Raw genomic sequence first — 27,169 nt, 5'->3', positions numbered from 1 at the left:
ACTGGTTACAATTCACTGTCGTATTTTCTGTAAGCATTGGACCAGTGAAAGTGTGGTGACTTCAAAGACTAGACCGGGCATCAAACCAATGTCCAGATTAATCTCCATTGAAGTCTGTGGAATTGTCCCAGAGAGGAATTGGACCCATTATACTCCAAATAGTGTTTCTACTTTGTAGAAGGGGGGCATGATGTGGGCCCAAGTTAGGAAAGTTATGGGGAGGAGGGGAAAATCCCAATTTGGAATTGCCAGAAAGCTGGAAGGAAAAGGACATCCGATCTGTTGTTCCACATGGTCCAGTCTGAACTAGTGTCTGGCTTCCTTCACTTGAGTCACTGGCCTATGCCTTGGGCTATGACATATACACTCATACTGGATACAGTAGAGTCGCGCCTCAAAGCATTTTTGGAAGAAAGGAGAAGGTCAGAAGGCAAAGAGGGCCTGAGATAGGCGGCAGAACTACAGGCAAAGTAGTCGTAAAAAGGGAAGATCTCAATTGGGGAGTGTTGTACAGATTTACCATTGAGAAATCCTTTGGAAGAGGAGAGTGGCATGGTGGATTTCACCAGGCCTGGCATTCCAGGCAGATATAGAAGAGCAATTTTCTTGCAGTGATGTGGCTGTGCTTGGCTGTGGCAGGGCTTAGGCAACTCCTGATTTTTGTCAAACTGGGAGTGCACTCACTGGCTTTTGCAGAGACCCTGCCTCTCTCGTCCTGCTTTGACTGATCACAAAAAGTCTTCTTGCTAGGTAGGGAACTAAAGCTTTGGCTTAGAGCCTGTCTAAAACCAGGGCTCATTGAGGGGTAGCATATTGCCACAAACACACAGCTGCCTAGGGACTTTGCTGCTGTCCATGTGGGGCACACTATGCTAAGCTGAACGTTTTAGTGAGAGCAGGGCCGAATCTTGACTATTAAAGCATGGATCACTGCAATTTGATCTCAGAGGGAAACTTTTTTTTCACCTCGTAGGGCTGGGCACAACTGAGCATCCAGGGTACTACCACTCGCCAACAGTTTATTGCAATATTTAAAGTAGGTATAATGCTGGCATCTGTTTCAAACGGGAAGAGACTAGTTAAGGGTTCCCAACTAAGCACTGTATTTTGCAGTCGGATGCAGACTGAAGGGTAAAATGACTAATATAAGCCCACCTTCAATGTTAGCAATCGCTCCCACCAACAATAATCCCAGCTCCTCCCACGTGGTGGTGTTCCCTGAGCAACAACACCTCCATCATATGCACCCTAGACTTTTTGCTGGAATTATCTCTATTGGGGAGAGTAAGTGCACTTCCCTCACCCCTACAGAGCCCCAGACTCCTTGGCAGGAACAGCTCAGCCTCTGTGCAGAGCTGAGAGGGCATCGGACTCTGACCCCATGGCCTCACAAGACCTCACTCAGCCTAGGTTGCATAAAAGGGCTTGATGGATAAGGGTTCCATGCCGTGGCAGCCCCTAAGCCAGTATTTCAGGCACCGGCACTGACTCTCCCTGGCGGGGGGGTGGGATGTGTGTGTGTGGTGTTGGCACTCTTGAAAATGCCACCTCAGCCCTTTGAACTGTCACAGTAAAGTCCTGATACTGCTAGGTTGGTGCCCTTGCTGGAATGGGCATAGGTCTCATGCCAAAGATGCATATTACTCTACATTTGCTCCAAAGGAATTCTTCATCCGGAAGAAGGGTTCTGTTTAACAGCTAGCAGAGGCAAACTTCATTTTACTTGTTTTCTCCCTTTTTTTTTTTTCCTGAATGGGGACGGCCTTTTTTTGGCCAAGAAGCAGCAACTGCTACTGACCCTGTAAACATGCTTTGGTTTTATAACCTGTTCTCTTGCTTTGGCCTCAAGCAGACCTGAACCAAAAAAGCCATGAAGCTGGGTTGGGTGACAAATGTCCATTACTTGCTTATGCTCGTTGGATGAGTCTTTGCTCACTGAACTGAGCATAATGTGGGGGAGGGGGGAGAGGGGAGGGGAGGGGATTTTTTTCTGAAGCTTAGGCCTGGTCACCACTTACATTTTAAGTTGGCATAGCTCAGGGATGTGGAGAGAAATCTATACCCCAGAACCCTGTGGCTCTAACCAACTAACCCCAGGTGTAGACCTAGCTTTCCTTGGCCTAGCTGCCATTGCTTAAGGATAGGGTTACCATACGTCCTGATTTTCCTGGACATGTCCGGCTTTTGGGGGCTCAAATCCCCGTCCGGGGGGAAATCCCCAAAAGCCGGGCATGTCCGGGAAAATCAAGAGGCTCGGGGGGGCCTCTTTGTCCGGGGGCATGGTGCCGGGCCGGGAGCCGGGAGCCCGGAGCCGGGAGCCCGGGGCCGGGGTACGCCGGCGCCCCGGGGAGCCCGGGTCGGGGTGCGCCGGGGAGCGCGCCGGGCAGTGCGCCGGGTCGGGGAGCCGGGGGGTGCGCCGGGGTCGGGGAGCCGGGGGGTGGTCGGTCGGTGCCGGCACCCCAGGGCCCGAGCCGACCCAGGTTGGAGCCGCGGGAGGGACCAGCCTGGGCCGCGCCTCCTCCCTCCGCCCCCCTTACCTGCTTCAGGCTTCCCGCGAATTAAATGTTCGCGGGAAGCAGGGGAGGGGGCGGAGACTTTGGGAGGGGGCGGAGTTGGGGCGGGGCCGGGGCCCCGGGGAGTGTCCTCCATTTGGAGGCACAAAATATGGTAACCCTACTTAAGGAGGTAGAGTTACTCCAGTTCTGGAAAAAGCACTTCTGTTGCAAGGTTATAGCTACAGGGCTGCTGTAGCCCCTGTAGTGTAGACAAGCCCTTAAGGTCAGAAGTTACCTCTGAAGGGTATGGAGGGAAGGGGTGCCAAAGCCTGGGCTACTAAGCAAAGAGAAGGGCCAGCAAGCAGGCTGAAATCCAAAGAGTGGACTAGAAGAATTTTTTTTTTTTTTCCCTACTCACTAGAGCTGGTCCTTCCATGGTCAGGACTCTGAGCTAATGAGCTGTTATACTTTCATGGTGGACAGTTTCCATCTTCTGAGGGGTCAATCTGGCACCTTTCTGTAAAATTTATTAAGGGGTGATCAGGAACCAGTGGCAATGGTGGAAACCTATGAACAAGAGTGGTTTAAAAAATTACCTTTTTTGAAAACAGTGTCTTTGTGGAAAAACTACTAGGCTTTTTTTTTTTTTTTGAATACTTTCATGCACTTAATTGTTTTTAATCACTTTGATATTTTTCACTTATCAGTGTCCCCCCCCCCCCTTATTTCTTTTTGTCCCCTTTTTTCCTTTAGCCATTTAAAAAAATAATCCCAATACTTCAAAAGTGGCCAAGGGTTTGGGGGGAGAACCATAAACAACATCAGCAAAACAATTGGGTCCATTGTTGAATCCCACAGAAGGAGAATGTTGACTTCTATGAAGTGGCTTCAGTCAACTCTGCTGGGTGTGGGGGCTCGGATCGGGACTTGGAATACAAATCTATTTGTAAAGAAATGTCTTGGAGTTCCAGCATTCCGGCTATTGGCTGGGGGTTGATTGCCTGCATGGTAGGGAGAATCCCTATGTATAACATGGAATTCCTCCTAAAATTAAAACAAGTATAACTTTTTAAGGTTCTAGAACCTTTATTTTTAATTCCGGAAGTGACGGTCCATTTTTTCCCCTTCTTCCTGCCCTCCCCTGATGTTGGGCTCTGTTAGGGGTCTACTCTGTGCAAGTTCTGAAACCAACAGAGTACGCTTCAGTGAAGGCGAACGCCCAGCCCTGCACTCGCTCTGTGTGTGTCTGTGCAGGGCTGAAATGTTCCAGCAAGCTTTTTTTCATTCTGGCTTTAGCAATTCTTCCTTTTTGGCTGGGGGAAATGCATCTTCAGGTCCCTCAAAACACAGTATAGTGATTCCCATTGACTGGCTGCACTGGCACCTGGCCGGAAGAGGGCAGAGCCAGGAGAGCTGGCTACTGGTAGAAAAGCCAACAAGCGGCTCATGCTTCCAGCAGATGTTCCTGCAGCTTCTTTACTCCCTGGGGCGGGTGCCAGCCTGGTCAGCGTCCAGCAGCCAGTCACTTGACACCGGGAACAGTATGCTGGCTTCTTTTGTTGCACATTGTATGAGTCAAGGACCTTGTACTTGAAGAAGGGGATGGGACACCTATTTCCCCCCGCCGCCCCTTAAAGCTCCCAAATCTTTTAACTTAGATGAACAAACCTGAAAACTAAAGCCTCTTGACTGCATCACCTGAACCTAGGCCGAAGGTGGGTGAGTTATGGGGGGGGGGGAGGGGAGGGATAGGATNAGGATACAGAGGGACCTAGACAAATTAGAGGATTGGGCCAAAAGAAATCTGAGGTTCAATAAGGACAAGTGCAGAGTCCTGCACTTAGGAAGGAAGAATCCCATGCACTGCTACAGCCTAGGGACTGAATGGCTAGGCAGCAGTTCTGCAGAAAAGGACCTGTAGGTTACAGTGGACAAGAAGCTGGATATGAGTCAACAGTGTGCCCTTGTTGCCAAGACAGCTAACGGCATTTCGGGCTGTATAAGCAGGAGCATTGCCAGCAAATCAAGAGATGTGATCATTCCCCTCTATTCAGCATTGGTGAGGCCTCATCTGGAGTACTGTGTCCAGTTTTGGGCCCCACACTACAAGAAGGATGTGGGGAAAAATTGGAAAGAGTCCAGCAGAGGGCAACAAATGACTAGTGGGCTGGAGCACATGATTTATGAGGAGAGGCTGAGGGAACTGGGATTGTTTAGCCCGCAGAAGAGAAGAATGAGGGGGGATTTGATAGCTGTTTTCAACTACCTGAAAGGGGGTTTCAAAGAGGGTGGATCTAGACTGTTCTCAGTGGTGGCAAATGACAGAACAAGGAGTAATGGTCTCAAGTTGCAGTGGGGGAGGTTTAGGTTGAATATTAAGACAAATCTTTTCACTAGGAGGGTGGTGAACCACTGGAATGGGTTACCTAGGGAGATGGTGGAATCTCCTTCCTTAGAGGTTTTTAAGGTCAAGCTTGACAAAGCCCTGGCAGGGATGATTTAGTTGGGGATTAGGTTCTGCTTTGAGCAGGGGGTTGGACTAGATGACCTCTTGAGGTCCCTTCCAAGCCTGATTCTATGATTGCAGAGCCATAATGTAGGACATGTTCTGTGTATCTCGCTCCTTTTTGCCCCAGACTCCGTGAGGTAGGGCATCTCCAGCCAATGGCTGGCACCGGCTAGAGATACTAGAATGTAGCTTGAGCATGGTAGCAGTCTTCTGACTAGTCCTTCTTTTTTATTATTTCCCCCCCCCCCCCCCAACCTGTGCCCCGGTCTCTTCACAGGCTGACTGGGAATGAACCTCTGACCATCCTCCCTCTGACTTCAGAAATGGAGGAAGCTGCCGTCAAGGCCCATTATAAAGTGTGCGACCGCCTGAAGCTGGAGAAGAAGCAGCGCAGGATGTGCAGGCGGGATCCAGGGGTGGCCGAGACCCTCGTGGAGGCCATCAGCATGAGTGCCCTGGAGTGCCAGTACCAGTTCCGCTTCGAACGGTGGAACTGCACCCTCGAGGGGCGCTACAGAGCCAGTCTGCTGAAGAGAGGCAAGTGAGGGGGATCAGTGGGGGGGGATTTGCTCTGCCTTCTAGAGCAATAGTTCTCAACCAGGGGTATATGTACCCCTAGAAGACCTCCCCAATCCCCCGGGGTACATCAACTCCTCTAGATATGTAGCTTGTTGTAAAACTAAGTCAATAAAAAGCACTAGCAAAGTCAGTACAAATTTCATATGGACAATGACTTGTTTATACTGCTCTCTATGCCATACCCTGAAATCTAAGGACAATATTTACAGTCCAACTGATTATTTTATAATTGTATGGGTAAACATGAGTCAGCAATTTTTCAGTAGTAGTGTGCTGGGACACATCTGTAGTTTTTTATGCCTGATTTTGTGAGCAAGTCGTTTTTGAAGTGAGGTGACACTTGGGGGTACACAAGAAAAATCAGATTCCTGAAAGAGGTACAGAAGCCTGGAAAGGTTGAGAGCCCCTGTTCTCTAGAACATGGTGGGTCACCAAAGGGGATGTGGTAACCATGGATCCAGCTGTATGCTCACTTACACTCAGCTACCAATTGACTTTAGTGGAGTTTCACAGATGGACTGATTGGGCTAAATTATCTGCCCTCTGTTCTGTCTCTAAACCCATGAGTTATAACAGAGGGTAGAATTTGCCCCGATCTGCCCCTCAGACTTCTCTTTTAAGGTAAGAAACACTCTTAATAAACCATGAAACCTAAAGAGTACTCAACTTTCAGGCCAAAGTGCTTTGAATCCTCTCCTTAAAATGAAGGCATAAGAGCGGGATGTGCCAAACGGCTTTATGTTGTGAAAGGGAAACAGAGGATATGCAGAGTCCGCTTTTGCCAGGTCCTAGTGCAAAGTGAAATGAAGCTTTTGCAACTTTTAATGAGCCCTAATTGCCCCGGCCTGGAATGGTTCTAGGTCGAGGACAATATGGATGGTTACTTTACACTATCTCTGAGCTGCTCTGTAGAGCAGAAGAGGGGAGTGAATATTGGTGGTGAGTCTTGTAACTCACCTAACCTTGTATGAAGGGCGGGAACCAAGTCTGACTATAATACTCCATACAAAGGAAGCTAGTTGGAAGAGGCAAAAACCCCCTTCCTGTTTCCCTAATAGAAAATAAGTTGGTGTTTTGGCAAAGTGCTTAGAGATCCCTGGGTGAAAAGTGGGGCTCTGGAAAGGCAAAAACTAACTTTAAACTCTCGGCATCCCCTTTGAGGTGGCTGAGTAATGCTAGACCCATCTTCCAGACTGAGACCCAAGAGACATTAAGGGAAAGTCATCCCATCAATGAGAGAGCTAGGAATGGAACCCAGGTGTCCTGACTCCAACATTTGCCCAGTGGCATGCTGTGACATTTTTGAGTCAGGCATGCAACTGCACATTTGCTTGCAAAATGATGTCCTTTATGTGGCATGGCCTTGCACGTACAGTACATGTGAGGTCACTCTGTGCAGAGGATGTCATCGTGTTCAGGGACTAGATGGACTCGTTCTGCGGGTCCGGCCAATTGTGGGTCATACAACACATGCCATGCACATACAAACGGCATAGCATTGCCTTTGCTCTGACCATGAGACACTCCTTCCTCTCTGCACCATCTTCAAGTAGTCCAAAATTTAATCACTTGAAGCGTTGGGTCTAAACTGATGGTCTGTCCTTGACTGTGTAGAATAAGGAAAGTCCTATGAAACCCTAGACACTGAACCTGAGCTATAAGATGTTTAAAAATATCTCCGCTTGCCAGAACTACCCCTGGTTAATGGAGCTTAGAGTACAAGCTCTTTCTTATACTGACACCTGGAGGTCACAGCCTGTTCCTTCCAGCTGAGAGCTGGCTTGATGGACAGCCATTACCACATTAAAGGTGCTTCAATTTTAGCTGCCTAAAAATATGGCTTTGCATAACAAATGACAACCCTGCAGGTTCCAGTAGCCTGCCTGCTGCCTCGTTGTTCCATGTTTTATTTCTTTGGAGTTCTCTGCCCTCCACAGAGGCTATAAATCCTGCAGATGTTGTGCCTGTAGCATAACATGCTGCCCTTTGAATCTTTCACTTCTCCACAAGGGGAGTTCTTGGTTCCTGTCTCTGCGTTGCAAGAGCCATTACCCTGGGGCAAAGGGGAAGGTGTGTTATCTAGTGATCTGCAGTTACTGAAATGTGCCAGCATGGGGATTTTTTTTTTGTGTGCGTGCTTCCTTGGAACTACTTCACCTTTGAAGGAGGAGAGAAACTTGCCTGTCTTCTGTATCTTGCATTCGGTCACCAAAAGTGCCTGATCGCTGAGTTGTAACTTCCAGATAAGTGCTCCTTTTTTAATAAAAAAAAAAATCCCTTTAACTGTGTTTGTTATCCTCTTTGGATGCCCTTTTTGGAGACTTGCAAGTGATCTGGAAATGGCTGAAACTGGATCGCCGTGGATGGCAGGCTCTCCAGACACTTGAGGTTAGAATGCCTGCATTGATTTAGAGTCTATTATCTTGTTACAAAATATCTCAGTGCAATCAAATAGTGCACTGCAGAGATGGCTCTAATTCTGGCCAGAGCCAAATGTCACATGAACTTGACTGAACTGGCTGAGCTGCCGGAGAGAGTGAGATGATACGCAGGCCGGTGGGCATTGGGAATCTGAGTCTCGAAGGATGGAGGAGGGAGAAGTGGAGAATAAGCTATTATACCTAATGGGCTGGTTGTGAAATCGACCTAAGAGGAGCAAGCTTACGCTGAAGTTTTGCCACTAAGCGCTGTCGTGGCAGCATGCCAGACAAACTATCCCTTCTCACCAAATTCATTTTTCAGGCAGCGTTTTGATACGCCCCATGCAGTGCACGGAGCCTGGGCTATTTATCTGGGGCCTGTTGTGCTCACCGTGTATCCAAGGTAGCATTGTATTGACAAGGCCGAGAACTCAGATGCAAAAATGCCTGTTGCCTTTCTAGCACGTCTATTGCTGGCTGTTTCACATTGATGATTGATGGCGTTTCCTTTAGGATCCCTAGCCACAGAAGGTATTTTTATCTCCTGTTCCAGTAAGGGCTTCATGCTTTATACAGTAAGCAGGGTCTGAATGAATGCTTCCCTGACCGCTAGCTGGGCGGGGAAGAGACATGGGTGTGTTTATGTAAATACAGTTTGCTCCTGCTCTGTTTACATATTCATCATTTACAGCTGTGTCAAAGGATCAACTTTGGCTGGTGGTGGGTACAAATGACCTTAGTACTGAATGCAGGGGTGCTGAAATATGGTTACCAATGTTGTAACTATTGTAGGAATACAAGAAAGCTGGACTGTGCTTAAACTGTCCCAAATGGGGGGGCACCCTCAGTTGAAAGAACCTCGTTAAGCAGGGGCTCGAATGTCAGAGCCCTGTGAAAGTAATAGGGGTGAAGACAGGAATTCTGGTCGTCTGGTCAGGAAGCTGCACAACCCCCCCCCCCAGGGGGTGGGTCTTTTACTCATGGTTTGTGTTTATGAACCCTGTTTGTGGTGGTTTCCCAAACTAATGCAGAGTTACTTCCCTCCTTTTATTAAGTTTCTTTTCTACACTCAGTCTGTGCTTGTGAGTGGGGAAGTATTGCCTCTCTGAGGCGCTCAGGGGTGGTATGTAATTCTCCCAGGTTACTGGGTGGGGGCTCAAGCCATTTCTATGTTGTATCCATGGAAAAGAGCCCCTAGATATTGAATCCAGCCCTGGTTGCCGCTGGCGTCACCTGGCAGAAGGGTTACAATACTGGTGCAAATTCTCGCTTCTCTACTTTATGGTGTAACGCTAACAGACCTGTGGATTGAACCTGGGACCTCTGCAGCTAAATGCATGAGTCTCTACTGCATGAGCTAAAAGCCACATGGTCCTTAGCTAAGGCTGTTGGAGACTCATTAATCTCTAAGTGGTCTGTCTCAATGCCACTAGGTGGGACAGAGCCCCAAACCCAGGCGTGTGGGTTACAATAGCACTCTCAGCAGAGAGACCACAATGTCCTACTCCAAAAGCCCTCGTCTCTATCTAAAGAGAACCACTTCTAGCTATATAGCGCCTATGACACACACCTGAGCAGTCTGGAATCCCTCTGGTGGAGCACACTGCGTCACCCTACAAAACTAGTAAAATCTCTGCCAAATCCAGATTCTCCTCTGACCCGTTCACATCCAAAAGTGAGCAGGACAAAGTTGCCACAAACCCATATTGGAGTGTTGAATGCTCCCATTGATTTATTTTTGTACACTTCTGTCAGTGGCTGTTGTGTAATGCACAATCTTTTCTGTGTGAAAGGGGGTCACTTATGGCAATGGAGCACCCCTACCATGATTTGAGCAAGTCTGACTTGAATACAGGTTAGCCTGCTTACGATGGGCCAAATCATGGGGTTGTGTGATAATTCTGTGGCATGGGCAACAGTCACTTTCGGTCTCCGCCCTTTGAATGTCTGGTATTGTAACACGTCTAGAGTCTAGCCTGCTTGGTACCAAGAGGAGAAACAGCCATTGAATGCTGCTGTCTGTGGAATTGGGGATTTCCGTAGGTGCCATGCCTCTCTGCATTCATAATGGGGGGAGGGGGAAGGGAATGGCCCTATGTAGAGATGTTTAGCTCTGTGTGGCCTGCAATAAATGAGGTGATGGGGTTCACCCACTGCAAGAGCACCACCTCCTGGCTAGGCATGGCACAGCAACTTTCTTGCCATGTGGTGCCTCCTGCTGATGGCCACTGTACGGTGGTGGTGATGGTGGTCTCCTTCCATAATTCAGTGCTCTCTTCACAGCTCAGCCCTCGGCTAGGTCCTACATGGTCCCCACTTCCAGGATATCAGTCTCACAGGACCAACTGTATGGAGGGCACCTCCAACAGTCCTGTGCCACTTCCCAGTGGCTGGTAGGGGAATCCCAGGCCCACCCTCTACACTGGGTTCCAGTCCAGGGACCCTATAACCAGCAGCCAACCCCGACAGTCTTCTTCCTTACGGCTGTTTCCCTGGGCTTCTTCCTACTCTGCCTTCTCAGGCGTTCTTTTCCCCACAATTACTCTGGGGTTGACCCTTCTTCCAGGGCTCATTCTTCCCCAAGTTTACTCCTTCCCACCTCATCTCTCTCTGATGGCAGACTGGTCTCCCTGCAGCCTTCTCCTGCTACTGCAACTTCTCCCCCAGCTGGGCTTCATCAGCAATTAGTATTTATAAATCCCCAGGCCTCCTGTCAGAGCCTTCTGGGCCACCTGAACCTCTTCAGGGCTGGTGTGGGCTCAACACCATCACATTGGGCTAGGACAATATAATGCCAAGCTCCTATACAGTGCCTTCCATCGGCAGATCTCAGTGCTTCACAATCTCGTGTGTTTACCTTCCCAACACGCCGGTGATGTAGGGCAGTGCTGTTATCCCCATTGTACAGATGGGGAACTGAGGCAGAGAGGCCAAGTGGCATGCCCAAGGTCACACAGGAAGTCTGTAGCAAAGCAGGAAATGGAACCTGCATCTCCCAAGTTCAAGGCTAGTACCACCAGACCATCCAGGAGGCCCTTGCTGTCAACCTGACTCTTACATAGTGCTGTGTCCCTAGAAATCTATGGATCTGGGAATGCCCTGGCAATGCTAAAACTGGTGCTGGCCCAGCACCATGTAATCTCACTCCCTGCTTTGAAGGCTCACAGTGCTAGAAGTGATCTGGCAGTGGCCATGCCCGTCTTTGGGTGACAGACTAGCAGACGGACATCAGCCACTGTCACCCTTCGCTTGAGTTATTCACAAGATAAGGATTCTTGAGTCAGATCCAGAACAGAATTCTGGGATCTGATCTCAAACATGCAATAGCTTTGCCTTGATAGAAGGGACCTAGGAGCCATTTCTGTCTTCATCAGCTCCTTGAGTAATCTCGAGCCAGATCACTTAAACTGAGGCACAGACAGGTTCACTGTAAAGTGTGTGTAAGACTTACGAGAAACTTCTTTTCAAATGGGGCAGTGTCTGTGATGATGGGCCAGCTACTGTGTAGGTCGCTCTCCTCCCTGCTCAACTGTGTCTTGGATATTTATCGTGAATAATAACATATACCTAGTTCATTGTTTCCTTGAGCTCATGTGCTTCTGGAGCAGAAAGTTTTTTGTTCCTGTTCCCCACTGTAACCATTTAACTGTAAGTGGCTCTGCTGTGCAGCGCAGTCATGATCATGAAGCTCTTGCTGACCTCAAATTTGTTGTATGTGGATTACTTGATGATGATGATGGCTTTGACTTGTTCCTCTGCTGGTCTTGGAGGCTGGGGATCTTCACAGATGCTCCCCCACACACTATTTCCCTCCTCCTTCCTCTGACTCAGTCATAGGCCTGGTCTACACTTAACATTTCTAACCATCATACCTATGCTGGTATGAGTGATGTGTTCTGTTTTGTTTGTTACACTGGCATAGCTAGGTCAGTTAAGCCCTACTGTAGCTAGTTTATACCAGTATAAAAGTGTCTTTGCCAGCAGAGCTTGTTTCTTAGGGAACTGGAGTGAGCTATGCCCTAAGAAGCCCTTTTTTATGCCCATATAAATTGTGTCTACACTAGGAGGGTTTGCTGGAATGGCTACACCTGCAAAAGTTTCCTTGTGTAGACAAGGCCTTAGCCACACAGAGGATGAGAGCTGCAGGTTGAGTTCTAATCTGTCCTTTCCTCACTGCTCTCCCATGGAAAGATTGTTCTGTTCTCCAATATTTCTCCCCGTGTTGTATAAATGGCAGGTGTGGAGTAATGCTTTTGGCATGACTTATTCCCTTCAGTCCAGTCCCTTGGAGATAACTGTGTGTCCAGCAAGGCAGTCTGCCACAAAGTAACACTGTCCTCTTTCTCTTCCTTTCCTAGGTTTTAAGGAAACAGCCTTCCTTTATGCCATTTCCTCGGCCGGGCTCACCCACGCCATGGCCAAGGCCTGCAGCGCTGGGCGCATGGAGCGTTGCACCTGCGACGAGGCTCCTGATCTGGAAAACCGAGAGGCCTGGCAGTGGGGCGGTTGCGGTGACAACCTCAAGTACAGCAACAAGTTTGTCAAGGAGTTCCTAGGGAAGAAATCCAACAAGGACCTGCGAGCCAGGGTGGACTTTCATAACAACCTCGTGGGCATGAAGGTGAGAGAGAGCTCCAACGAGCTGCCTGATCTGGGTCATGTGGAAATCGGCGCTTGTGGGGGTGATCTGGGTTAATTCACTTTGCCTTTCACCTCCCTAGAGTTGGGTCTGAATTGGAATCAGAGGAAGTCTCCCCTCCCCATCTTCTGGACTGGATCACATCTGGCTATCTCTTGATGTTAATACTATGGCCACTTCCAGGGTGCATGAGTGCCTCCCCCTCAGCGGGAGCAGAATTGCACAGTGTTGCTGTCAGGACTAAGATGCCCCTGCAGAACTCGTGTGAGAAGCTTCCCACCTTCTGCAGCAAGGGAAATTTAGCTTGGCTATTAAGATAAACTTTCTATAAACTCTGCAATAGGCTTCCAAGGGAGGGTGTGGAATCGCCATCAATGGAGGGGTTTTAAGAACAGTTTGGACACACCTGTCAGGGATGGTCTAGGTTTACTTGGTCCTGCCTCACAGAAGGGGCTGGACTTGATGGCCTCTTGAGGCCCCTTCCAGCCCTCCATTTCTATAATTAAGCATGTAGCTTAATGTGGTCAGGCTAGTTTGCCCCACCATCATTCAGTGATAACTGTAAAGATGTAGACAAGAGGCTGTTGTGTTTGACCTGGCTTTGTTCACTCTGGCTGGCAAAGCAATGCTACCCCTGTTTTGGCCGCAATAAGAGCTAAACTGTGCTAAAACCAGGTGGCTAAACCCATTAGTACGGTGTGGCTGTAGCTGTTCTTTCAGGTAGAATAAGGAGCGTTCTCTGAAACTTGTGTCCATCTTGTCACTTGTACGTGGAGCCAGGCATTAATTCCCAGGGATAACAAGGAGTGCTAGGTGTGCATGTCGAGGGAACCCTCTGCTTTAGCATCCCCTCTATTGGCATCCCCCTCTGTGAAGGTAACAGGATAAAGAGTTAATCAATCCAGTTCAAGGTCACGTTTCTTGGCAACCTCCTTTTCATCTCTTCCTAAAGAAACTGGACATGGCTCTTTGTGCTCCAGATTCTCCAACCGTTGACTAGCACGGAAAGCTAAATCGATCGCTGTGAGGGGAGGGCTGCTGGAAAACCAGTTGGCGCCTTTACTTTTAACTAAACCAATTTAACTAAATGGGGAGAATCCCCCTGTGTGTTTCAAAATGGGGAACTCTTCATCTGAATTAGCATAAACCAACCTGAGACACTGCAATAGAGCTCCTTTTTAATATCTAAGGTACATGTAGGACCTCTGTTACTGAAGTATCTGAGCATCTCCCAGGCTTTAATGTAGTTATCCCCTCAACACTCATATGAGGCACTTATCCCCATTTTACAGATTGGAAAGCCAGTGACTTGCCCAGGGTCACATAAGAAGTCTATGGTGGAGACTGAAGTTGAATTCCCTGCTCAAAGTCGCAGGCTAGGGCCCTAAACATTGGACCACAACTGCCCACACTAGGGGGATTGCCCTGGCTTAAAGGCATCAGTTTAGTTAAACCAGTGTAGACTAGATGCATCAGTGCAGTGCACCATAGGTCCTGCTTTGGGTTGGCTTGGTGTGGGCAAGAAGACTCCTTCCTCTAATAGCTTGCCTTAGGAGATAGCCGTACCCAGACACTCTCCACCCCCATGGACCAACACTGGAACAATCTGTTAAAGGGGCAGCACAATTTTTGGTGGTTTCTTTCCCCATTTCTCAGCAGCATGGATTGCCCCCTCCCACCCTGCACGTTACTCCCCAATCCTGGCAGAACGTGTAACGGGTGCCCTGAGATACAGCAGAAGAGAACTTGGCTGGCAACAAACTCTAGTCTCCTTCCAGTCAACAGAGCAACTTCTCCATGGAAAGAAGCTATCAAACACACCATGTAGTTCTAGGTGGTGGTGGTATTATTCTGTCACTCCATTTTTAAAAACACAAATCCTAGTTTCTCTTGGTAGAAGTTCTGACTTCACGTCTTGACACCCTCGCTGGGTCGACTGTAACTTCCCACAAATGCTGAACTCCTCTCTGAGCTGGTTATGGCCGTTGGGCCTTGCAAAGTGCTTCCCATATGACCTCAATTGCTAATGAAAGGGCAAGCTTGTCTGGCGTGAGGATGAGGTAATTAGACTTCAGACCTCTCCAGCATCCTCTTTTATTGTGAAGCATGGGCTCTGAATAGCCCACTTATTAAAAAAGCAATTTCCCTTCCTCTGCCAAATCTACTTGAGCTCACTCAGCTATTCTGTCCACCCACTGCCACCCCCCCGCCCCCCTTGAAAGAAGTCCACTCAGTAAAGTTCCATGGCTGGCAGCGAAGTGGAAGCCACTCCACTCTATTACAAAGCGAGGCTGGATGCTCCTCCACCACCCTCTTCGCCCCCTCTTTTGTAACCCATTAATGAAAAGTCAGAATGTTAGAGCACTCAATTAGTTCCACCAGGCTTGAGTAAGTGATGTTTTAATTAAATTTTCGTCCATGTTTCTCAGCAAAGTATCATTAAACATGACTTTGCAACTCTCTCTCTGGAGCGTTGCTAAATTCCTGTAATCCCACAAAGGCCTGACCTTTTTCCTGAGGCATGTTTGGTCAAACATGCCTTCCCAGTCTGAGGGGCACTACTAGAGGGGACGCAGCTAGCCAGGGAGGGCCATTGTTCCCAGCCCTCTCTCCCTGCCTCTCAATGAACTGAAGGGCACAGGGCTGTGGGTGATGGTCAGCTGCCTCTGCAGGGTGGTGCATTCAAAGGCCAGTTCTGCTAGGAAGGATGAGGGTGTAGAGCAAAGGAGGCAGAAAAAACAGCAAAGCAGCGAATTCTCCCTGACCAGTCTCTTTAGACAATAAATCCATCAGAACTTGTTCCCCCTAATGCAGTAATTTTTAAGTTTCCTCAATTTATTTAGGAGTAACCTGAAAGGCCAGTTGAGGGATTTGGGCCTGCTGAGATTATACGCCTACTAAAGGCCTGTTTCCCAAGCCATCCACTGCAGGGCTATAAAATGGATCCACCTTATTTCAGGTCTCTGCATCAGTGTTCTCTTCTCCCCCCCCCCCCCCCCCCAGTTCATGTTTGTAAGGGCAAGAATGGGTGGGAGAATCCTGCTAGAGCAGTGGTTCCCACTGGGGCATGCCCCCTAGGGGGCATGGAGGAACATTTTTGGGGGGTGTGAGATCAGGGCAGGAGCACCACCCAGACACAGTTCTGCTCCCGGCCCGGCCCCAGTCTTAGTCCCTGGCCCCCGCTCAGTTCTTGGCCCTGTTACCCGTGTCCATGCAACCCTCCCCTGAAGAGCTGTGGCCCTGCACCTGGGGGGGTACACAATCACAGTAAAGGGGGGTGCATGACCATGAAAAGTTTGGGGACTGCTGTACTAGAGGAAGTGGCTTTAGCAGCAGGTCACCATTTCCCCTCAAGGCCCACAGGGTTCACTGGACCCCAGTTGGTAACAACTAAGGATAGCCATGGTTTAGCTTTCAGCATGAAGGGCGTGGTTGGGGCTCCATTGTAACTGCCAAAAAAGGGAACTGGGTCAGTATCCGTAGGGAGCTCTAGGTCTGAATGGTCAGGCTGGTCAGCTCTCCTGCCCCTGGAGGTCACCTCTCCATATCAGGCCTGAGGTGGAATTCTAGCCTGTCCCTCTCTGGGGTACTGTCCCTGGCCCCAATCACTGGAGTATCTATCTGACCAGACTGCGCATTGAGGGGGAGAAGTGCTCATATCCCCATCTGTAAGATAACTGAGGCAGAGACACAAAGTGACCTATCCAAGGTCACCTAGGACGTCTGATAGAGCAGGGACTTGAACCAGGACTCCTACAGCCCAGATCGCTGCACAATCCTTCCTTTTTCTACCTGTTTCTATTCCCTGCAGACAGGGAGATTTCATCTCCAGAGCTGTCCAGCAGGGCTTCTAAGGCTAAACACACACAAGGATATGTAACAAGTCAAAGCATGAGACACAAGCATGTTGCATATGCAGTTCTTTAGGGCTGCAAATTGTACCTGCATTTTTCCATCCACAACAAATCGCTCCAGCAAAATACTGGCAGCTGGAGGGTTAATTACCTGACCTATACCTACAAATCAAACTGCTAGCAAGGCAACTGCAGGCAGAAAGATGCAAGCACACATTTTATTTTTCCAGGTTCAGATTTGCCTTGCAAAAAAACATTCTGAAAAGGAAGGCCTGAAAATGAACTTGCCACTCGAATTCTTTCCAAGTTACCCCATCAGAAAAAGTACTTAGCTCTTACATAGTGCTTTTCCTCTTCAGAAGTGCTTACAAAAGTTAACCAAACCAGCAAGAATCTTGAAGCTAAACTTTCCCTGCAAAACCCAGCTTTAAAGCTGGGTTACATTCTTCTAAGTCTCATTAAATTGAATGGGTTTGGATTTTTTTTTTAAAGGGGGGGGGGGGGCAAACGGATGCCATTATTGTTTCTAGAATGACCATCGAAAGGGAAGTTCTGTACTGTTAGCATATACCCCTTGGGTTTTTCTTTCCCTGCTCTGAACACATGTCTGAATCTGCACCTGGAAAAAAGGGGTGAGGAGCAGGTTACTGATCTGAGTTAAGGGAGCTGCAGGGTGGGCTCGAAGAATAAAACCATCTACCGATGCCCATGACTGTGTCCAGCTCCTGAGTTTAGACCATCCCAGGAACTGGCTTAAAACCACTGAAAGGTTGATTGCCCAGTGGGGGGTGAATGGGGATCGGTGCTCAGTGTTTCAGCTAAAATGGAGAGATTGTTTGTTTGCAGAGTGTCCAAAACTGATGGATTTATTTTTTTAGACTGGGCTTTAGCTGGCTACCAAGCACAGGCTACAGTTGCTGCTGTTGTGGGGAAGGCTTATGCTGCCGCACTGCAGTGATGCTCTGCTGTGATCCCTTTCCCCGAGTGTATTGGCAGTGGGGTCCTCCAGTGCAGGCTAATCCGTTTGGCTTTGCTCCAGATTCTGGAAGGGATGTACCCTAATCAGCTTCCCGTGTGTCCTTAAAGGGGATTAAGTGAGACACCCAGATGCTCCTGGCAAGTGACCACACCCACACGCTGCAGGAGAAGGCAAAAGTCCCAGGGCCGCTCCAGTCTGAGCTAGGAGAAAATTCCTTCCTGATCCCATAGTGATCAGTCAGAGCCTGTGGGCAAGAACCAGCCAGCCAAGCACTGGAGAGAGAGAGAGAGAGAGAATGCTCTACCACCTCCACCCCGCCCTGGCCTGTCCAGTGTGGCCTGCCCATCTCCAGCTGTGACTATCTCTGATTTTAGAGGAAGGAGATAAAGCTCTATTTAAAAACTTCTTTTTGTCTCTCTTCTTCCCCCCCCCCCCCCCAACAAGTAAATCCAATGGTGTTGAAGGCAGCATGGTCAAGGGGGTCGGGCAAGCCTGGGCATAGAGCAGCTGGGCTTCTGTGCCTGATTCTGCCCCAACCTGCTGTGTGAACTTGCATCCCCTTAGTGTCACAGCTGAAATATTTCTGCTGTAAAAGGACCCCAGTGGTGGATGCAAGATCAGAGTAAGTCTGTGCAGGATGGGGGCAAAGCAGGTGAGTCAGGGCTCCCCATGGGCTTCCACTCGACTAACTAGTATATATGACGCATTCTCCAGCACCACATAGACCTGTCCACCAGCAGATGCCCTCTCCTGGCTGCCTCTCTTGCAGCGTGGCGAGACCCCTAAATAATGGCTTTCCATGGAAGCCTTCCATGAGCAGCTGAATTGTGACTGATGGCAGGGAGGGAGGGTGGCTGCGGGAGGAAGCTCACTAGGATTTTCACTGTAGCCGCCTTGTAAGATTCTTGAGTCTTCACAAGCCCCAGAAGAGGAGTTTTTATGGGGAGCTCGGTATGTGTCCCTGTTATGCGCCGGCAGTGTAAATGCATCGTTCTGGAACAGAGGAACTGGTGTGCTCGTTAAAAGCAGGGGAGTGGAAACTTGATGCTCACTTCCACCTTGTGCCAGGGCTGAGTAGTCCTGGCTGTGGGTAACCATGGGGCTGGCAGGGAGATCAGGATAATGGTGCCAGGTTTGTCTGGTGGTTTTAATACTCATGGTTCATAAACTGCCGTGTTCCTTCTCCAACGGCCCCCGCCCCCATCAAACAAAAAAACCTCACCCAGACACAATAAATCTCCTCCCACCTTGGGCACTGCAGTGAAGGCTTGCAGCCTGCATATAGTACTTTGCACTTGCCTGTCCTCTAGGGGGAGCCCTAGAGTCTTGCATTTCCTCCAGTGCAGTTGGCAGAGAGATGGGCCAAGGTGGTCAAATTGTCCATCCCATCTGATACTGCAAGGGTGTCATAACAAGCATTTTTGAAATGGCTCTAAATACATGGCCACCTTCTTATATAGGCTCCTAGGCACCAGCCAAGTCAACAGTGAGGTAGATAGTTTAACACACTGGGTTGCTTGCCGGAGCTCTAGGGAGTGGGTTGTAGGAGCGAGGAGGAGAACCAGCAGCCTCAGGCGTTTGATCCAGGAGCACGAAGTGACTGCAGTGCAGACCTTATGAAGCCTCTCTCGTCGGCTTTGCCCGGCACACTGGTGGTCTGGGCATGAAGTCAGGCATAAGAACTTATTTCAGTTTTCACTGGTGGGGTGGGGTGCGGGGGGAGAACCAGTTTGTGACTGCAGGAGAGCAGGAGCAAGCATAGGGTCTCTTAGTGTTTTGAAATGTGTTCTGTGTGCTCCTGTCTAACGTTGTGGGATTTCTTGCAGAGTTGGCTAGACAGTTTGGCACATAGTGTGTAACGGCTTCTAACCAAGCTGGCCCAGCCGAGCACTGTGAGCAGTAACACATCGCTCTCTGTAACCCGTCACTTGTTTGAATGCTACTGTGTATTATTGGATTCACATTTGAGAAGGTCTTGGCTGTCACAGGAATGAAGTGTGACCATTGGCTGGGGTTTACTTAAGGCCGTATGATGCAGAGCTTCTTTCTAAAAATGACTCTGTAATATCAGGATTGGGCCGGGCCCCAGCTCCCAAGTCCATGACCTATTGCAAAGTTGCATGTGGTGCTTGGGATTCGTGCTGCCAAGTAACTAAGAACCCGTTGGTCAGGAAAATGGATTTGAGCCAGTCATCTGCTGTTGTGGGGCTGTAACGTAGGCTGACACCATAATGGGCGGGAGGGGGACCTGAAGGTTGATTTCAAGATACTGAATAAAGCCAGATGGCCCAAAGGAAGAGTGCTCAGCAGTGGTACCTTTTACGGGAGGGAGCTTCTAAAACAGACTGTTCCCCTTTGCTATTTTAAGGGATGGTTATAGCTTGTCCGTTTAGAGTAAAAACAAAGTCTCTCTAGTGGAAAATGTGGCGGTGGCATTGTATTGCCCTCTGGGGAGAGCGGGGGAAGAACTAGAACTATAAAAATATAATTATTACAATCCATGAAAAGTACAAGCTGCCCATGACTGTCCAATTAAGGTGCCCACATGGTTTTCCCAGCAGCCACAAAGAAGTTGTGGACAAGGATGGGTGGAGGAGCAGGTTAGAGAGCCCTTTCTGAGGTGGATGGGCTCCGGTAATAGGAAGTCTCTCTGGCACCGTCTGGTAAATAATGCCTTCAAATTGGCCCAGATCCTCTGCTCGTATAAATCAGTCAGTGGAGCGACGGCGCTTTGTTCCAGCTGAGAACTTGGCCCTTATTCTCCTCTCCTTGCGTTCACCTAGCACCAGCCTCCTCTGGCTTCCTCCGTTAAACCAGGCCACTCGTGCAGCAGCACCTGCATCTTGCAGTCTCCCCACGCCATTGCCTATGAAAACACATTCCTTCCATTGCCCAACCTCTACTCCTACTTAGCTCTGAATTATTTTGATGTGTGGGAAGTAAGAACAACCCATGTTCAAATTAAAGCTGCAACAGGAAGAACTCCCTAGGTTGATGGGTGTGCATACACCTTGGAAATAGATCCTGTCTTTCTGTCTGTCCCTCCCCCCCAGCCCTGCTTAGAAATCACATTCTGCTTCTGATGTCTCCATCCTCTGACCTCCGCCTTTCTGCAGCAATGGGATGTGGTGGTGGAAGATTGGGACACTAGAGTGAAGAAATAAAAAACTCACCTCCAGGCCAAACGCTACCCTTGCACCCCCACGGAAGTCACTGGGCTTAAATAAGGGCAGAATCTGACACGAGACCCTCTATACGAAGGTGTCCATTTTGGTTTCAGTTTGCAGGGTTTCTAAGCCGCTGCCTCCTTCCCACCCCCAACTTGGAGTTTGAAGGACTCAAGTGGAACTGCCCCTCCTTTTGGTGGGGGGGGGGGGGTTTGAAATCCAGCAAAAATGGCCTCTTTCGAAAGCAGTTGGTTTCCCCTTCTCCCCCAGGGTTGTGACCCACTGGGTAGAGCAATGGACTCCAACTGAGGAGACCTAGGTTGTTCCTGGCTCTGCCAATGGCCTGCTGGGTGACTTGGATAAGTAATTTCAGCTCCCTGCCTCAGTTTCCCCATCTCTACAGTAGGGATAATTATGATGATGATCCTGACCTTTTTGTCACAAGATTGTGTAGACTCGCTCTGTAACATACTATGTGGGAAGAGGCTCCAAGATTTGCCCAACTAGCATGCTCTGGAGGGAAGTGGGAGATGAAAGGTAGACTAAAAAGGACAGAAGAGGCAACGTGAGTCACTGTGGCGACTTGAAGTCTTCGGCAGACCTGCAAGGCATGCCCGTGGCTCTGCCACTCAGTCATAGACCCTTTGCAAACTAATGGCCTTTGATTCCCAGCCTCAGTTGCCATCGCACTCTGGGTCAAATCCTACCCCTGGAAGGGCCAGAAGAGCTTAAACTATGGTTCTACTGTGGAGTGGAGGCCAAACACCATATAGGCCAGTGTTTCTCAAATGCGGCCACTGTGGCCACATGCAGCCACCAGGGGCTTTTCTTCTGGCCACAAGCCGAGGCTGTGATTGGGAGGGGTGGGGAGGGCAAAGTAGTTCCTGCTATCCTGGATGCACCGCCTTAGTGTTGGTTGCTGGGGCTGCCAGCAGGGGTTGCCCCCCCCGGAGTCACCTGGGGCACAACACTGGAGGAGCAGGCAGCTGGTGAGTCCCCCACCTTCCCAGGGGCAATGGGGTTCAGGCTTTGGGCTTCAGCTCCAGGGCGGCAAGGCAGCGGTCTATGGCTTCGGGCTCCATCCTTGGGCTCTGGCTGCAGAACTCTGGGCTCTGGCCTCAGGGCTTTGGGCTTCAGCTCTCACTAACTTCCCCCATCTCCCCTTGCCCTCCCCCTGGGCTTAATTTGTCCCCAGGCTGGCCAGGGCTGAGCAAGTCTGCTTTGAGAAGTGATACTTGTATGTTTGCGAATATCTCCTCCCAAAGCAGACTTACTAGCGAGCAATAAATAAATGACAATGATTTCGATGTGCATATTTATTTGATTTTTTCCAAAAGCTAATTAAATCCTTTAGGAAAACGGGACAGAGTGGCCACCAGGCAGAGTTGGTGGCTGCACTCTGAGGCCACCAAAAAATTTGTCCTGAGAACCCCTGGTATAGGCCCTGTGCGTCCTGCATCCCACTGAGAGCACAGAGAAGCCCACTACAGATATGGGATAGTAATGGAGGTTCTCATCATGATGGGTCTTTCCACATGACCGCAATGTGTCTAGAGAACAAGTAGCCGGCTCCATTAATATGTCTCTTGTATGAAGCCACCCACTTCTGGATTAAAGGCAAGGCCTTTGTTCCTACCCCACTCAACTTCCTCATAGTTCCCACTATTTGGGATTCCTCAGACTGAGGCTTGGGCCCATGGGCCTCTTACACCAACTGGATTTTGAGAATGCCATTGAGATCTGTGGAGTACCATATACTGTATAATTGGGAGGGAATCTGACCCTGCACAGGTAACAACGTAGCCTAGTGACATGCAGAATTGCTTCTGAAGGCTCTAGGTTTTTAACAACTTGGTCCTTGCCTGTAGCATTGACTATGGGAATTATTAACCCCATGTGCTGACTAGGGCTGGGTGAAACCTTTTTTGCACTGAAAAATGCTGATTTGGGTTGACCGAAACATTTTGCCAGTTGGTGTCTCTTTTGGAAAATTGCTTCAGGAAAGGGGGCAGGTTCAGAAATCTTGAAATGGTCCATTTAGTCCTTTCCACAACCCAGCCCAGTGGCTAACAAGTTTCCAATTCTGACTCCAGAGTGGAGATTCAAACTGGGTCTTGCATCCCAGGTGAACGCCTTACCCAAGAGCCCAGTGGTTATGGGGGTGGGGGACATCTCCTCCTCCTTCTCCATTTTGTTAATGGTGCCTACTTCCCCTGTAAATCTAGCCCTTTGCTTCCTTCCCCCAAATTTCTGGTGTCAGCTTGACTCAAAGCAAACGTTTTTTTTTAACTGCCAGTGAATCAAAAAAATCAGTTATTTGCCCAGCTCTGCAACGGACAGTGAGATCATTGTGTTCACATACACAAATGTATTCCATCCTTTCCCATCTGACCCTCTCCTTTTCGAGACACAAGAACAAAGGGGCGTCCTGGGGTTTCATAGCAAATTACAGCATGGTTCGTTAAACCTGCGCTTGGCCAGTAAGCGGTGATACTTTGTGAGAACATATGCGCTCATGACCTCTTGCTGTAAGTTCTGGCAACTCTGTGGGTGAGCTGTTGACCTCTAAAATAAGATCATGAACTGGCGGGAACCCTCTGACGTTAGTTGTATGCAAAGGTGTTCTGTTGACGTACTCACCTGACCGGTGTCTGTATGCTATTGGCATCTGCTCGCTGGAGTCTGAACTGCTCAACTGTGTTTCCATAGGTGCCACCCTGCTAATGCGGGTTCTGTGCACTCGTGATAGGGACCCTATGCTTTCTGGAGAAGGAAGGTGGAGGCAGAATCCCAGTCGTGAAGTTTTGAGTGGCCTCAGCATGGAGCGTAATGTCAAATCTGTAGCCCTTTAGAACCTCACGGCTGTCTTCTCCTGCTTCCTCTCTTACCCTGCTTCAAAACACAGTAACTTGTTCTCCGTATGCTCATCCTGAGAACAGGACATTGCACTAGGTCTTAAATCCCTCCAGAACCTCATGCCTACCAGTGGGACAGTGTGTCGTGTGGTCTGAAACCTAGCGAGCTGCTTCTCTGGTGTTCCCAGATGCTGCCAATTTGGGCTGTCTGTCTCAAAATGGGCATTGTCGCCCTAAAATTACTGTAAGTGACACATCTGAAATTAGCACTATAGGCTCAAACTTTTTTGAAGTGTAGCCCTCCACTCTTGTGGGTGCTCCCCCTCTATTCATGATTGCTTATCTGCCTGTGACTAGATGGTGGAAAGTGTTTAGCTGTCTTTAATGCAATGGAGTTCCTGGAAATGGAGGAAAGCCTCCACAATGTGACCAAGTGATGTGCAAACCACTGGTGGACTATGGACCACCACTGTAGAAAAACGGAACTCTGACCCAACAGAGGGCTACTAGAGGTACGAATCTAAGACTTGTAACAAAGGATTAGATTTAACCCATCCAAATTAAGAGTCTTAGAAATACTTTTTTTTTGCTTAGCCGTTGGTAGCTTTTGGTAACTTACCCTGGAAGGGTGAATGGTAACAATGATCAGCAAGGTGAACGTTGTATTAACCATGAACACAAGAATGATCCCACTGCAGTATACAACCCTTGATTTCATCCCAGCTTCAAAAAATCTACCTGTGCAAATATAATGGGTAACAATAAACTCCAGGTTAGTACCCCAGGATCCCTAACCACTTCAGATATTAACTAGTTAAGCATTGCAACTCCCCTGGGAGGCCAGGGAAACTGAGATACAGAAGTTAAATGACTTGGCTAAAATCCGTGGGACAGAACCAGGAAAAGAACTGTGCCCCTCCCCCGAGGTTCCTGCTCCAGTCAGGAGATCGCTTTTTGTATTGCCACGATTTCCTGGTTCTACAGGCGACCCTGTGAACTGTCTGTTTGCTCTGTGGTTAAATTTCTCCTGCTCCCATAAGTGACTCTCTTAGGCTTCGTTCTTCTATTTGCAGGTCATCAAAGCTGGTGTGGAGACTACTTGTAAGTGCCATGGCGTGTCCGGATCCTGCACTGTCCGAACGTGTTGGCGGCAGCTCTCTCCGTTCCATGAGATCGGCAAGCAGCTGAAGCAGAAATATGAGACGTCACTCAAAGTGGGCAGCACCACCAACGAGGCCACGGGGGAAGGGGACATCTCGCCACCCAAGAAATCCACCCCTGGCCACAGCGATCAAATCCCAAGGACTACAGATCTTGTCTACATTGACGATTCCCCTAGTTTCTGTCTGATGAGCAGGTATTCGCCTGGGACTTCAGGAAGGAAATGTTACAAGGACAAGAATTGCGAGAGCATTTGCTGCGGCCGAGGTCACAACACACAGAGCAGGGTGGTCACACGGCCGTGCCAGTGCCAGGTTCGCTGGTGCTGCTACGTAGAGTGCAAGCAGTGTACTCAAAGAGAAGAAGTTTATACCTGCAAAGACTAATGCATGCTCTGCCTAATGGAGATCCTCGGTGGTGGGAGATTATGATCTATGAGAACTACACATGGAGACAAACAGGGTTTGACTGACATTCTAGGATCTGAAAGCTATGTTGAGACATAAGCACTTTGTAGGGTACAGGTGACCCAGCTGTGTTGCTGTTCTTTTTTGTTTGTTTTTTCTGTAGACTGAATTTTAACCATGAGGTCCAACCGTGTGGAAATAAGTGCCTGTCATATTGGGGTTAGGTACCAGTAGACCCTCACCAAAGCGGTCCATGAACCCATCAGCTTGATAGATCACTCACTTATCTTGAGGTTTTTGATTATTTCACCAATCCTCCCCAAAACTCCTGGAAATCTACCTGACTGTCCAGACAGCTACGCAAATCAGCGAGATAAACTGACTTCGGATCTTTTTGCCTTGAAACGTTGTGGTCAAGGTAATTGCGGCGCCCTAAAGATAGGGGGTGGGCTAAGCGTAGAGAGTACCAATCGTTCCTCTAGTGGAATTTCTGCAGCTCTAGCATAAAAAGCTCTGACAAAGAGCTACCCTCAAAAGTGGGTCTATCCGTTTTTTTTTCAGTGAACATAGCTTCAGAAATGTTGGGGTCCGTCCAGCTTGCCATGTTGCAGACAACAAAAAGTTTGGGAAGAGTTCAGACACACCCGCCCCCTTCAGCCTGATTGGACACTCCTCTTCATGTGTTCTTCAGATGCAGGTTTTTTTAGCACGATCACTGTCTTAATTTAAAAAATAAAACCACTAGAAGACCTTTCACTTTTCGTTTTGTAGAGGGTTAATTTCTTTCATCTCTTGTTGATTAGAATCACCCTGTGGCAGCTGCTTCAAAAACCCAAATGAGGACTCTTTAGCCTTATCTAGGCTGATTTCGAAAGTGTGTGTTTTTTGGATAGTTGGCTTATGACCATATTCATTCCGTTGCCTCTCAGAAGGCAAGGCCGACTTGATGCTCTCGTTGAATAGCAGCCATTCTGGACTGGATTGGACCTTTTTGGAGGAAAAGATTGTATTTTCCTAGTCAGAATTCCATTTATTCTAGAATATGGCACAAGCTATATGTAGACCCTATGACCTTAAGCTTTTTTTAACCACTAGATTGAGAACCATAGTTTTAAAGGTAACAAACCATGGGAGTCCAAATGCCTAGTCAACATATGGTTCTACCCAAGGGTGGATAAAGAAAGAAAAGCCAAATGCAATGGCAGAGAGCTCCAATGCTGTGAACTAGATGACAACCGCCATATTTTTCTTTAAAGAGGATATTTACAACGTAGTACTTTATGTGGCAATGTTCTTCAGTCATATAACACTGCTGGGATCAGAAGCGGCTGGTAAATGCCTTAACAAGCTTTCTAAGGAAACACTGGAGAGTGGAGGGCATTTTGGGGGGGGGGGGGTGTAGCAGTCTTTGATTGTCTAGTAGTAGTGATTGTCACTAGTTTATAACCCATATCTGGCTTTCAAGGGAGGAAGGCTGACTGGCAAAATTTTTTTTCTTGTTTTCAAGGAAAAGTAGATGGTTGCGTAACGAGCCATATGACCTTCCAAGAGGGACTATCATTGGAGCATCTTCTCAAATAGTAGCCACTAATATTTAAGCTGTTCATGTGCATCTACTGGGAGGGGATCTCTTTTCCTAATCAACAGATAACTGCAGTCCAGCCTGGCCTGGGTGGGTGAGTGGTGGGGTGGGGAAGAGTGTGGGAGGGAAGGTGTTTTTCCCTATTTAAAAAAAATAGCTTTACAATCCTGCAAAGCGAAACATTAGCGCTTTTTTTGTACATTTCTGGAGACTGGGTGCACTGGGGAGGGTGGCGGGTGGGGGGAGGACAGTTCTGGGGCACCACCTGTCAGTTCTGGTGACTCTGCATAGCAAATGCACATTGACGCATTGAATGCGAGGTATAAGGAGGATTCCGTGACTTCTGCCAGATGCGCCAGTTCGAAAGTCGCACACAAGCAGTTTACCCGGTGGTTTTTTATTTTTTTAAATAGACTGAACAGAAACCTATTAGTCAGTGTGGATATATATGCATAATTATATATAAGTATTGAACGAACATTTATTTATTGTAAAGCCTTTCAGAAGGACCTTGTGGTTTCA

The 27,169-nt window shown here is 48.6% G+C and overlaps 1 protein-coding gene across 1 annotated transcript in view; it reads left to right on the top strand.

Moving 5' to 3' along the window:
* WNT9A (Wnt family member 9A) overlaps positions 1-26,738 on the top strand; it is a 64,822-nt gene extending 38,084 nt beyond the window's left edge. Inside the window, exons 2-4 of the mRNA XM_034759777.1 lie at positions 5,282-5,541; positions 12,362-12,624; positions 24,571-26,738. Coding sequence (XP_034615668.1) covers positions 5,282-5,541; positions 12,362-12,624; positions 24,571-25,044 — 997 coding nt within the window. The 3' untranslated portion in view covers positions 25,045-26,738. The remainder of the gene's footprint in view (positions 1-5,281; positions 5,542-12,361; positions 12,625-24,570) is intronic.
* Positions 26,739-27,169: the final 431 nt, after the last annotated feature.

Source organism: Trachemys scripta, chromosome 2, assembly GCF_013100865.1.
Source record: "Trachemys scripta elegans isolate TJP31775 chromosome 2, CAS_Tse_1.0, whole genome shotgun sequence".
In the NCBI taxonomy this organism is placed as follows: domain Eukaryota; kingdom Metazoa; phylum Chordata; order Testudines; family Emydidae; genus Trachemys; species Trachemys scripta.
This window is presented reverse-complemented; position numbering and strand designations above follow the sequence as displayed.